General features: G+C 42.9%; 1 protein-coding gene across 1 annotated transcript in view; it reads left to right on the plus strand.

Annotated features, from left to right (window-relative positions):
• The window catches only part of LOC142244164 (maternal DNA replication licensing factor mcm3), a 77,209-nt gene that overhangs the window by 36,083 nt on the left and 27,899 nt on the right, over positions 1 to 13,227 (plus strand). Inside the window, exons 9-10 of the mRNA XM_075316361.1 lie at positions 561 to 769; positions 8,128 to 8,302. Of these exons, the coding sequence (XP_075172476.1) occupies positions 561 to 769; positions 8,128 to 8,302 (384 nt within the window). The remainder of the gene's footprint in view (positions 1 to 560; positions 770 to 8,127; positions 8,303 to 13,227) is intronic.

Genomic DNA, 13,227 nt, shown 5'->3' on the forward strand with positions numbered 1-13,227 from the left:
TGCCACTGCCCCTCTGACATCTCCTCCTGCCAGGGTAGAATGAAATGGTAAATGGATGTGGCTTGGGGTGTGGTGAATATTTGCTGTGGCACACCACATGACTTTTCCCACGTTCTGTTCAAAAAAAGTTGGGAGATATGCTTATGTGCTCACAATAGTGAGGTCAAACCTTTGCATGATACTGTATCTGTATCTATACATGATTCATCAGCACTGGACTAAAAATAAGCTTAGAAGTTGTATTTAGTTTTTTGTTTTGTTTTTTTTTTTTTTTTTTTAAAAATCTGTCATATAGAGACAGATGTACTGAGACACAGTATAATCTAGGAAGGACACAATTGGCCTGATTTTGTTATTGCATTTTCACATGAATGAACATATGTCCAGTCCTGCTGAATCACCATCGAAGTCCTTGTGTCCATTGGTCAATCATTCCAATAGGCACATTAGTCCATACAGTCACTACATTGTTGGCATGGAGCCTTAGAATTCCACAAGATGAGGTAAACTCTAGATTTAGGTATGCTGCACACGTGTAACAATCTACTTTTTCTTGTTAGGGGAGAGGCGTCTTGAGGCTGGTGCTATGGTTCTTGCTGACAGAGGTGTTGTATGTATTGATGAATTTGACAAAATGTCTGACATGGACAGGACCGCTATACATGAAGTCATGGAGCAAGGACGCGTGACAATAGCAAAAGCTGGGATCCAAGCAAGATTAAATGCCCGATGCAGTGTTCTGGCTGCAGCAAATCCAGTGTATGGAAGGGTATGATTTTAATATATGGTCTACATCAATGGTCTTTAAACATGTAAACATGACCCTTTTAACATTTGCTTGTGTTTTGAGATAAGCTGATCTATCTAGATGGGATCCTGACTAATAATGAGCAAGCGTGCTCGATACTACTCGGTCAAGCATAGTGAGTGCTTGGTCGTGTCCTTCATGAATAATCCAACACAGAGCCAGCTCCCTTGAGTGAATGCTGGGATCCAGCATCCCAGTGGGAGTCACTTGCAGTCTCTGGCTCTAACTCGGGGTAAAATAAATTAGTCCGGATGCTGTGGTCTATAAAAAAAAAAACCAAAAACCCTGCTCCACACACAAATGCTTTTTTTTTTTTTTTTTGTTGGCCTGCTGCATGCAGGCTGAGACACTCTTCCCATCACTAATTGACTACTATTTTTTACTGAAGTCTACCCCTGTCAGGGCATCAGATGTGCTCAATTTGAGTAACGAGTGCCCGATCACTTTAGTGCTTGCTTATCATTCATTAATCTCGATGTTTCCCTTTTATTGTTTTTTTGCATTTGGGCCATTGTAACTTCTGCTCAAAAGGCTGAGTCTTCAACACTGATTCCATTAAAGCACCGCTCCTGCAGGTTTTTTTTTCCAACACTGGAGTGGTATTTATTAAACTAGGTCCCCTGCCCTTATTATTATACTTGGCCTCTGGCGTTTTCATCCTATTTGGGCGCAGCTCTGGGCTCACGGCGCCAGCTTGTGCCCATAAGTTCTGACTGTCCGGAAGCCAGACGTTTCATCACAAGTGATCAATGCAAGTCTGAGAGCCAGAATGAGCCTCTCATAGAGTTGATTTGTGAAACGCTGAAACTACGACCTGAGTAACTCTGGAAAAGCTGAAGATGTCAGCAGGTGAGTTTAATACAGGGTCAGGTGACTTACATTTAAAGCACCACTCCAACATGGAAATAAAAATACACCTGAGAGATGCTTTAATTGGTGGAACAAAATGACACTGATAAAATAATGGACAACGTGATTAACCACCATAGGGTACTTTCTTATGATTAATCCAGTATGATAGGGCCAGAAACTGTAATGCAGCATCTAATTTAGCCAATGCTGGTTTTGTCTAATGGTATGATGGCTTGGATAGAACTTGTTGCAAATTATTCTGGCCTAAATACAGACCTCATGAAACAGGGACAGGCTCACTCTTATTAACAGATATGTTTTATTGTGAAATACTGCAACTAGAGCAGATCGATATGCAGAACATTGAGTTTGTTATGTATACTGATATCTGTGGTTTCACGCAAATGCAAACTTTTTGAGAATCGATGTCAAAAACAAAACAAAAATCTTGCACAGCAACAGTTCCCAATCTGCTAAAGCATCAGAGAGCAAGCAAACGTCATTTTGTTTTGGATTACAGATGTAGTATTCATTGTATAGGGGTGGTCAGTACCTGGGCCATCAGAGATCAGCGGTGACCAGTGCTGCACAGTTTTCCAACTCTAGAGTCACTGGGTAAGTTTTGCGTTCTTCTGTGGAGTGTAAACTCTTATGGTCTGAGGGTTTCTAGCTCTATCTTCTTTGTCTCTGTCAGATATATTCTCTACTTGCTGTGTTCTCGCTTTAAAATATGCACTGACAGAATCTACTGAGCATAAATCTGAATTGATAAGCTGCGCATGCTCCATAGAGATTAACGCCATAGAGTAACATTGGTCCGAGTGCTATCTGATAAACCATTGGATAGCACTCGCCCGATGTACTGATGTATACGCTCGTGTGAGTGAGCCCTTACACTGTAGGTCTATGGAGCATCGTTCTGATGTTCCATAGACTGGCATTGTAAAAGCCATTTCAAGGTCTCTGTGTAATGTGATCTGGAGAATCTGAATCGCCATCACATGACTTGGATCAGGAGCAGAACTTTTAGGGATACCAAAGAACAAGGCAGTCGGTAAGTGTATTAACACACTGACATGACTATATCCTACACTAACAGATGCACAGATTTAGGCAAAGAAAAGTTAATGGGAGCGCTTTAATGTCTCGCTCAGTGGCCAGCATGAAGTTATTTATTTAGGGTAAGTTCACACAGTGCGTTTTAGCGCAGTTTTCGGGTGCGGTTTTGCTCAGAAAACTGCATGACTTTGCTTCCCCAGCAAAGTCTGAGTTTTCATTTTTGCTGTCTGCACACAGCGTTTTTTTTTTCAGCTGCATTTTTATGGTGCCACAAAAACGCAGCATGTCAATTATTCCCGCGTTTTTCACTGCGCTTTTCATCCATTGAGTGCAATGGGATGTTGAAAGACGCAATGAGAAACGCAAATAGGTGCGTTTTGGTGCGTTTCTAAGACCAAAAACGCAGCTATAAACGCAGGAGGTGGGTAGTAAAGTGACATGTACAGGAAGAGGATTCTTTCTGTCAGTAAACACAGAAGCGTGAATCCTCCCGGTACCGTCACCGCCGCTTTCACCTCCAGTCCTGTGCATGTCAGCTGCCGTGCGGCGCCATGTCTGGGCAGGAGGTGAAAGCGGCTGCGAAAACAAAAGTGAACATTAGAAGAAAAAAAAGTCATACTCGCCTGTCTGCAGACTCCCGGTGCCATGCCCGCTCTCAGATTCTCCTCCCGGTACCGCCGCTCCGGGTGTGTGCAGTCTCCCCGGGTACGTATGTCTGCAGGATGCAGGACCTGGCGATGGATCACCTGATGCAGTCACCTGACGCATCAGCCGATCGGAAGTCTCGGGCTGACGCCAGCACCCAGCCGGTTTAACCTATCAGTGGATGCGTCAGGAGACTTCATCCCTGATTGCCGGCAGCTGCTGCAGCGATCGGACGGGATCAGACTCGCTCTAGGAGCTGCCGGTAATCAGCACATAAGAGTTTTTTGTTTTTTTTTGCACCGATGCATCTCCTGATTGTATAAACGGCTTTTATACAATCAGCTGATGTGTGATGGGATTCAGGCACTTGATCCTGACACATCATCTGATTGCTTTGCCTTCCAGCAAACCGATCAGATGATATTGGATCCGGATTGGACGGCGCGGGATCCTTGACCCAGGATTTCTGCGGAGGGGGGTTCTTTATTTCAATAAAGATGGAGTCACTAATTGTGTTGTGTTTTATTTCTAATAAAAATATTTTTGTGTTGTGGTTTTTTTATCTTTACTAGAAATTCATGGTGGCCATGTTTAATATTGGCGTGACACCATGAATTTCGGGCTTAGGGCCAGCTGATAATATACAGCTAGCCCTAACCCCATTATTACCCAGTGAGCCACCCGGCATCAGGGCAGCTGGAAGAGTTGGATACAGTGCCAGAAGATGGCGCTTCTATGAAAGCGCCATTTTCTGGGGTGGCTGCGGACTGCAATTCGCAGCGGGGGTGCCCAGAAAGCATGGGCACCCTGCACTGTGGATTCCAATCCCCAGCTGCCTAGTTGTACCCGGCTGGACACAAAAATTAGGTGAAGCTCACGTCATTTTTTTTTTTTTTTTAATAATTTCATGAAATTCATGAAATAAAAAAAAAAGGGCTTCTCTATATTTTTGGTTCCCAGCCGGGTACAAATAGGCAGCTGGGGGTTGGGGGCAGCCCGTACCTGCCTGCTGTACCCGGCTAGTATACAAAAATATGGCGAAGTCCACGTAATTTTTTTTTCTTTGGGTGGGCAAAGAAATCCTGCATACAGTCCTGGAAGGAGGATGCTGAGCCTTGTAGTTCGACAGCTGCTGTCTGCTCTCCTGCATACACTATTGGATGGAGGATGCTGAGCCTTGTAGTTCGACAGCTGCTGTCTGCTCTCCTGCATACACTATTGGATGGAGGATGCTGAGCCTTGTAGTTCGACAGCTGCTGTCTGCTCTCCTGCATACACTATTGGATGGAGTATGCTGAGCCTTGTAGTTCTGCAGCTGTCTGCTCTCCTGCATACACTAGTGGAGAATGAAGAACATATTGAAGAAGGAAATGACATCAACCTTTTTTTTTTTTGTTCACTGATAAAAAAACGCATAAAGACGCAGTGAGCAAAAACGCAGCAAAAAACGCACCAAATCGCAGCAAAAACGAGTGCGTTTTTTGCTGCTTTTTTTGACGCGGGTGCGTTTTTGTGCGTTTTTGCCGCAAAAAGCGCACAAACGCAGCGTCAAAAAAACGCAGTGTGTGAACCTAGCCTAAATGTTAAATGGTCCCATCTAGATTACAAAAATTCTTTCCCTAGGTCCCCCCTAATTGCTTCTGTGTGTGGCGCGCACACTTGATACTTGTGCAAATGATTGAAAAACCTTTTTCAAATCTTTATCATCATTAACATGTCTGTTTATACTGTGATTTCCACAATTTTATTGAGATTAATGACCTTTTACTTTGTCTTGGGATATGATTTCTTCAAAAATATGGGGGCGGATTAGCTACTGTTCTTGTTTATTCTGACTTACAAAATAGTCTTTGAAGTTCCCATCATCCACCAGGATAATGGTTTGGGTTTTTGTTTTTGTTTTTTCTTCCCATCTCAACAGCAGTATTCTTAGAAGTCAGCTACACATTGAATTGTTAAATTTTATTTTAATTTTTTTATATAGAAAAATGCAATATTATATTGAAATGAAGACTCAGCTGTGTTACAAGTTTTTTTTTTTTTTTTAAGAAAGTCTTTTTCAGAACAGTTGTTCTCCTTCCACAAGATCAATCTCCTTATGGGCAAAAAAAAGCTGGTGTAAGATATTATCAAATTTGTAGGTGGCCTCTTGGTCTAGTTTTCATATCTTTTCTAAACATTGTACAGAGGCCCTTTTTAGACGTAAACTCCTTCAAGCAATTGTCGCTTCTGAATTGTGTTGTAATTTGGTAGTCTTTCTATGCCCTTTTGGGGGAAGACATGGAAAAAGGAAATTGTTCCTACCATTAATTGAAGAACAAAACAACCGCACTTCACGATACTTTTTTTTTTTTTTTTTTATCTAAACTATCTCTCAATTTATTGTGTAGAGGTTAACTCCAAAATATTAGGACATGTGACATTAATTGACGTTTCAACCTCTCCCAGGTCCTAATCATATGGTCACTTGCTCCTGTATTGAGAAGGTGACTGGACTCATTAAAACTAGATTATAGGCAGGAATAATTTTATTGTCCAAGGGGACATTCAGAATAAATTTTTAGAACAAAGTCATATGGGCTCCTTATTTAGTGAGTTTACCTAAACACCTTCCTATGGTAAGGAGTGCTGTAGTTTAACTGTACTTTCAGCAAAATATCTCCTCCTACATTGGAAACCACCTCTTTATGGAAATGTACCGTACTTAATGCCCCCTTGGTATCAATAAATCATGATGGCTCTCTGTATTTGTTTTTTTTATTTATTTTTTTTTATATACTCCTAATCATCGAAATTGTAACTCCAATAAGAAAGAGCTGTGTAATCAGTGTAGACAGACATGTTAATGATATGCAAATGATAAAAACCTTTTTTTTTTTTTTTTTTTTTTTTTTTTCAAATCTTTATCCAATATAAAGTGTGAGTTCCACATACATGCCTTATGTTAAGTGTGTATTTCTGTATCTGTGAGGTTGTCTGAGGTATGCTCTGCCACACTGAATGGACTTTGGTACAAAATACATCAAAATCCGCTGCTGGATGACGCCCCAGATGTGCTCAATAGGAGTCAAGTTTAGAGACGCTGTAGACCATGATGGTATGTTTAGGTCAAACGGGCTGCTCACAGTAGAATGTTCAAAAACATATTCTGGGACACTGGAGAAATTGCAATACCACCAGTTCCATAAGCAAATCCATGTAATACCAAGTTTTTAGTGTACCTGGAATGAATAGAGGGATCCCACTACCGTCCATTATGCTGCCCCCACTATAAGCCTGAGAGTAATTCTAATGTTCTCTTGTGAAGGCCTCTTGATTGTGTTGTGTACCAAGACAAAAGTGTGACTTATTGCTTAAAATAATGGGCCTCCATTGCAGCCTCCATTACTATCTTGCTCTGCACTATGAAAGCCTTTGAGTGTTGGTGTGGACTCAGTGCAACACCTGTAGCTGGACGTCTGGCTTGTAGCTCAATGTCATGCAAAAACCTTCTAATAAGGTTGCGTGCCCATAGTGAGTTTTTGACCCAACTGGTCTCTGTGCTGCAATGTATTTCAGTTGGATGCGTCCCCTTGGACACACATCTAGATGAAGCAGGCACTGTGGTGGGTGGGCCCCCCTGTACTGCGTGCTTCAGCCCACCCTGTACCCACGGACTCCATTCTTGGGCTGTGCCGTAGGCAATGAAACTGCCCACAGCATAGTCAATTAGGTGAGTGCCCGCACAATAGGGTGATCTTTGATCAACTTCCAGCACCAAAAAATTGACATGTTATCACCAGATGCCAGCGGCTACAGCAGCCGGGGTTCACGTAATTGGCATTGAACTACAGGGATAGTGCCGCTCAGTGCCCAAATTCATAAAACAAGGTATTTCAAAATACACTTAATTTAGTGATTTAAAGTAAATGGGCAAAATATATAAAGTAGTGGACAACCTCTTTTTAAGCTTGTTGAATACATGATTTGCAATCTTACACTTGGAATATAACATCCAATTTCACTTGCAGTACAGAATCAATCAATTGTAAAATGGGTGGTACTGCCATTTCGCTAAAGTGTCCCAGGAACAGTTTCTCAATATGACACCAGGTCACATGTTGCTTGTACTACTGTGAGCAGTCAGCTTGGGCTTAATTTGCCACCATGGCCTGTAGCATCTCCTGACTAACTCCTATCTCTCCTTCAGCACATCTACAAAGGTAGCTTCCAACAGCGGTCATGAGTTGCAAGTCCACGTTTGTTCATCACAGGACATTCCTCAGATGATCATTAATAATTTCTTTGATGGCAGCGAAGGCATGTAAGTGCACGTATTTCTGTGTTTGATGCTCCTACGCAATACTGAATGAATTTAAATGTTCTGAAAATGTTGTTTGTGTTTTTTCATCATGTGCATATTAACATGTCTACCGATTCTGTGACTTTCATAATTCCTCGACTTACTGGTTTTGAAATTTCTTTGTTGAGTGTCGTTAGTGGGTTAGCCTGGTGCCCCATCCAATTAATTTCTTTGGTATAACTAGCGACTTGTAAAGTAGTATTCCTGCATTATCATTTGCATCTACATCCCATTTGGTGCTCTTCAGCTGCCCAAAAATGGTTTCTAACTTTCATATACCCATTTCTGTTGGTTTACCCGATGTGTTCCCATTTTAGTAAGAAATCTTTGCATAGATTTTTTTTTTTTTTTTTTCCCCCATGTGTACAATCTTTGATTTATCCCAGCTTATGACCTTTTTGTATTTGTTTTCATTTTACAGTATGATCAATATAGGACACCTATGGAAAACATTGGCTTACAAGATTCTCTGCTCTCAAGATTTGATTTGTTGTTTATTGTTTTGGATCAAATGGATGCAGACAATGATCGTGAAATTGCGGATCATGTACTGAGAATACACCGATATAGGACACCTGGAGAGCAGGATGGATATGGTATGCCGTATTATCTGCATGTAATAATATTTGTAACTGTATCTCCTGTTCTATTTTGAGCAGATACCATATTAAAATTTTATGTATATTCTTGTTGGGCTATAATTCTTAAATTAATCATTTTACCCCTTCTCGACCTTGAATGTTCCTACACGTCCTAGAAGGGACGTAGTTCCCGCCGTTCGAACATATAGGTAGATCCTGGCGATCACAGTGGCACAGACGCTGTGCCAGATGGGATTGCCGCCAGGCACTTTGCTTTTCTGACAGCCAAGTCACGGCTCTCACAACCAGTGACGATCCCCATGCAGTCCCTGGCTGTTTGTGACACTTAGGGGAAATTTATATTTGTGTGTGTAAAAACAAAGTCACAAAACACATTCTCAGAATCACTGTAATCCAGTGAAGCATGCTAGAAGTATTAAATGATAAAGTAACAATGTTCAGAATTGAAAAAAATTGGCCTGGTCATAAAGGTGAAAATGGGGTGGGGGTGAAGGGGTTAAAGAAGTTGTCGCAAGTTTGGAAATTATCCCCTATTCATGGGATAGGGGATAGTTTTCCAATTGAGCGTGTTTGGCTGCTCAGGCTGCCATTGATCCCAAGCAACTGGTCTTTAAGGAGCCCTGTATGAATTGAGCTGTGGTAGATAATTCACAATGCTGATATTCATTCTTATAGGACTGCCGATGACCAGCTGGGATTTTTGCCATCTCAATTGGTCCTGTTAAGAATGAATGGAGTGGCACTACATGACCAACCACCGCTCCATGTACATAGAGCTTTTTAGAGCTTCAGTTCTCTGGATCGGTGGAGGTTCCAGCAGACAAGACACCCAGTGATCAGGAAGCTGTCCCCTATAGCATAGAGGGGATAACTTTTACTCATGAGAATACTCCTTTAAGCTAGAGTCCACATCCCCCAAATATATGGTTGCCATATTGGTAACTTTTTTGGCAACTAGACTGTATGTGGAAAATCCATTAAAACCTATAAGGGAATCAAATGAAGAGCACTGCATTTAAAACCTAAAATATTTCTTTTTGGGTTTTTTGGTTTTTCTCCGGAAATGATACCCTTATCTCTGGACAGAGCCTGGTGTTGCAGCTGGAGCACATTGAAGAAAATAGGGCTCTAAGGTTTGACACCGCCTCACTCTTGTCCACAGGCCATTTGTAGAGAAAATCCTTCTTTTTTTTTGTCAGACAATCAATTTAAGGCTATGTGCACACAGTGCGTCTTTTTGACGCTGCGTTTTTGTGCGTTTTTGGCCGCTAAAAACGCACCTGCGTCGAAAAAACGCGGCAAAAAACGCACGCGTTTTGCCGCTATTTGGTGCGTTTTTTGCTGCGTTTTGCTCACTGCGTCTTTATGCGTTTTTATCAGTAAACAAAAAAAAAAGGTCTGATGTCATTTCCTTCTTCAATGTGTTCTTCATTCTCCACTAGTGTATGCAGAAGAGCAGACAGCTGCAGAACTACAAGGCTCAGCATACTCCATCCAATAGTGTATGCAGGAGAGCAGACAGCAGCTGTCGAACTACAAGGCTCAGCATCCTCCTTCCAGGACTGTATGCAAGATTTCTTTTCCCCCCTCCCCCCTCCCCCCCCACCCCAAACCAAAAAAATGACGTGGGCTTCGCCATATTTTTGTATGCTAGCCGGGTACAGCAGGCAGGTAAGGGCTGCCCCCAACCCCCAGCTGCCTATTTGTACCCGGCTGGGAACCAAAAATATAGAGAAGCCCTTTTTTTTTAAATTATTTCATGAATTTCATGAAATAATTTAAAAAAAAAATGACGTGAGCTTCGCCCAATTTTTGAGTCCAGCCGGGTACAACTAGGCAGCTGGGGATTGGAATCCACAGTGCAGGGTGCCCATGCTTTCTGGGCACCCCCGCTGTGAATTGCAGTCCCGCAGCCACCCCAGAAAATGGCGCTTTCATAGAAGCGCCATCTTCTCGCGCTGTATCCAACTCTTCCAGCTGCCCTGAAGCCGGGTGGCTAGCTAGGTAATAATGGAGTTAGGGCTAGCTGTATATTATCAACTGGCCCTAAGCCCGAAATTCATGGTGTCACGCCAATATTAGACATGGCCACCATGAATTTCTAGTAAAGATAAAAAAAAAACCACAACACACAGAAAAATATTTTTATTAGAAATAAAACACAACACAATTAGTGACTCCATCTTTATTGAAATAAAGAACCCCCCTCCGCAGTAATCCTGGGTCAAGGTCCCGCGCCGTCCAATCCGGATCCAATATCATCTGATCAGTTTGCTGGAAGGCAAAGCGATCAGATGATGTGTCGGGATCAAGTGCCTGAATCCCATCATACATCAGCTGATTGTATAAAAGCCGATTATACAATCAGCAGGTGCATCGGTGCAAAAAAAAAAAAAAAATACTCACTTATGTGCTGATTACCGGCAGCTCCTGCAGCGATGGGGCGGGAGTCTGATCCCGTCCGATCGCTGCAGCAGCTGCCGGTAATCAGGGATGAAGTCTCCTGACGCATCCGCTGATACCGGCCGGGCGCCCGCGTCACCGCGATACTTACGATCACCTGATGCGTCAGGTGACTGCATCAGGTGATCCATCGCCAGGTCCTGCATCCATCGGAGCTTTCCCGGCCGTCTGCACACAGCCGGAGCGGCGATACCGTGAGAGGAGATGGGAGTGGGCATGGCACCGGGAGGCTGCAGACAGGTGAGTATAACTTTTTTTTTTTTTTTTTTCTACTGTTAACTTTTGTTTTCGCAGCCGCTTCCACCTCCCGCCCAGACATGGCGCCGCACGGCAGCATACATGCACAGGACGGGAGGTGGACGCGACGGTGACGGTACCGGGGAGGATTCACGCTTCTGTATATACTGACAGAAGGAATCCTCTTCCTGTACACGTCACTTTACTACCCACCTCCTTCATTTATAGCTGCGTTTTTGGTCTTAGAAACGCACAGAAACGCACCAAAACGCAGCTATTTGCGGTTCTCATTGCGTCTTTCAACATCCCATTGAACTCAATGGATGAAAAGCGCAGTGAAAAACGCGGGAATAATTGACATGCTGCGTTTTTGTGGCACCACAAAAACGCAGCTGAAAAAAATCAGATGTGTGGGGACAGCAAAAATTAAAACTCAGACTTTGCTGGGGAAGCAAAGTCCTGCAGTTTTGAGGCCAAAAACGCACCCGAAAAACGCGCAAAAACGCCGCGAAAAACGCACTGTGTGCACATAGCCTTAAACTTAAACTGTGAAGTAAACATAAGGCACAGTAAGGTCTTATCTGAGTGGGTAAGAAATATGAGGTTATGGTGTTTGCTCAATTGGTGGGGTTGTGTGACACGCAGACACTAGAAGTATTCAATGAAGACAGCTGCTTCTGGCCTACAAAGAGTTAATAACAAATGATAATGTAAAAACTGGATTTCTGCACTGCTAATGGATCCAGTACCTATCACAAGAAGAGGATAATTCAAAGTGGTTTGTGTGTGTGGCACCCCTGAGGCTTCAGTCGCCACAGTGTACTGCATCGCACTTAAGGTGCAGTACTTATCCAGGGTAATGAAGAGGTTAATTGCTGGTGTTAAGCACTTATACAACATTCACACAAACCCCCCAGTTAGGGTATGTGCGCACTAGGCGGTTTTTTTTTTTTTTTACATGCTGCGTTTTATGTGCGTTTTTGTCTTTAAAAAAAGCGCCCGCGGCAACAAACGCGTGCGTTTTTACTGCGTTTTGGTGCGTTTTTTGCTGAGTTTTTACTCACTGCGTTTTTAATCAGTAAACAAATGCCATTAAAGATTGTTGATGATGAAATAAAAAAAAGTCATATCCTTCTTCAATATGTTCTTCATTGTATGCAGGAGAGCAGACAGCTGCAGAACTAGTGTATGCAGGAGAGCAGACAGCAGCTGCAGAACTACAAGGCTCAGCATCCTCCATCCAGGACTGTGTGCAGGAGTTTTCTGCCCAAAAAAAAAAAAATGACATGGGCTTCGCTATATTTTTGTATGCTAGCCAGGTACAGCAGGCAGGTACGGGCTTCCCCCAACTCCCAGCTGCCTATTTGTACCCGGCTGGGAACCAAAAATATAGGGAATCCCATTTTTTTTTTTTTTTTTTTATTTCATGAAATAATTAAAAAAAAAAAATAAAAAATGTCATGGGCTTCGCCCAATTTTTGAGTCCAGCCAGGTACAACTAGGCAGCTGGGGATTGGAATCCACAGTGCAGGGTGCCCATACTTTCTGGGCACCCCCGCTGCGAATTGCAGTCCGCAGCCGCCCCAGAAAAAGGCGCTTTCATAGAAGCGCTATCTTTTGGCGCTGTATCCAACTCTTCCAGCTGCCCTGATGCCGGGGTGGCTCGCGGGGTAATAATGGGGTTAGGGCTAGCTGTATATTATCAGCTGGCCCTAAGCCCGAAATTCATGGTGTCACGCCAATATTAGACATGGCCACCATGAATTTCTAGTAAAGATGAAAAAAAAACCACAACACACAGAAAAATATTTTTATTAGAAATAAAACACAACACAATTAGTGACTCCATCTTTATTGAAATAAAGAACCCCCCTCCGCAGTAATCCTGGGTCAAGGGTCCCGTGCCGTCCAATCCGGATCCAATATCATCTGATCGGTTTGCTGGAAGGCATACTGATCAGATGATGTCAGGTTAAAGGACGTTAATCACATCACACATCAGCTGATTGTATGATCGGCTTTTATACAATCAGCTGATGCATCAGTAGAAAAAAAAAAATAAAACTGAGTCACCTCCGTGCTGATTACCGGCAGCTCCTGGAGCGATCGGATGAGTCTGATCCTGTCCCATCGCTGCAGGAGCTGCCGGTAATCAGCTGATGAAGTCTCCTGATGGCAGGATCAGCTGATAGGTTAAACCGGCCGGGCGTTAAAAAGCC

The sequence above is a fragment of the Anomaloglossus baeobatrachus genome, chromosome 6, assembly GCF_048569485.1.
Source record: "Anomaloglossus baeobatrachus isolate aAnoBae1 chromosome 6, aAnoBae1.hap1, whole genome shotgun sequence".
NCBI classification, from domain to species: Eukaryota; Metazoa; Chordata; class Amphibia; order Anura; family Aromobatidae; genus Anomaloglossus; species Anomaloglossus baeobatrachus.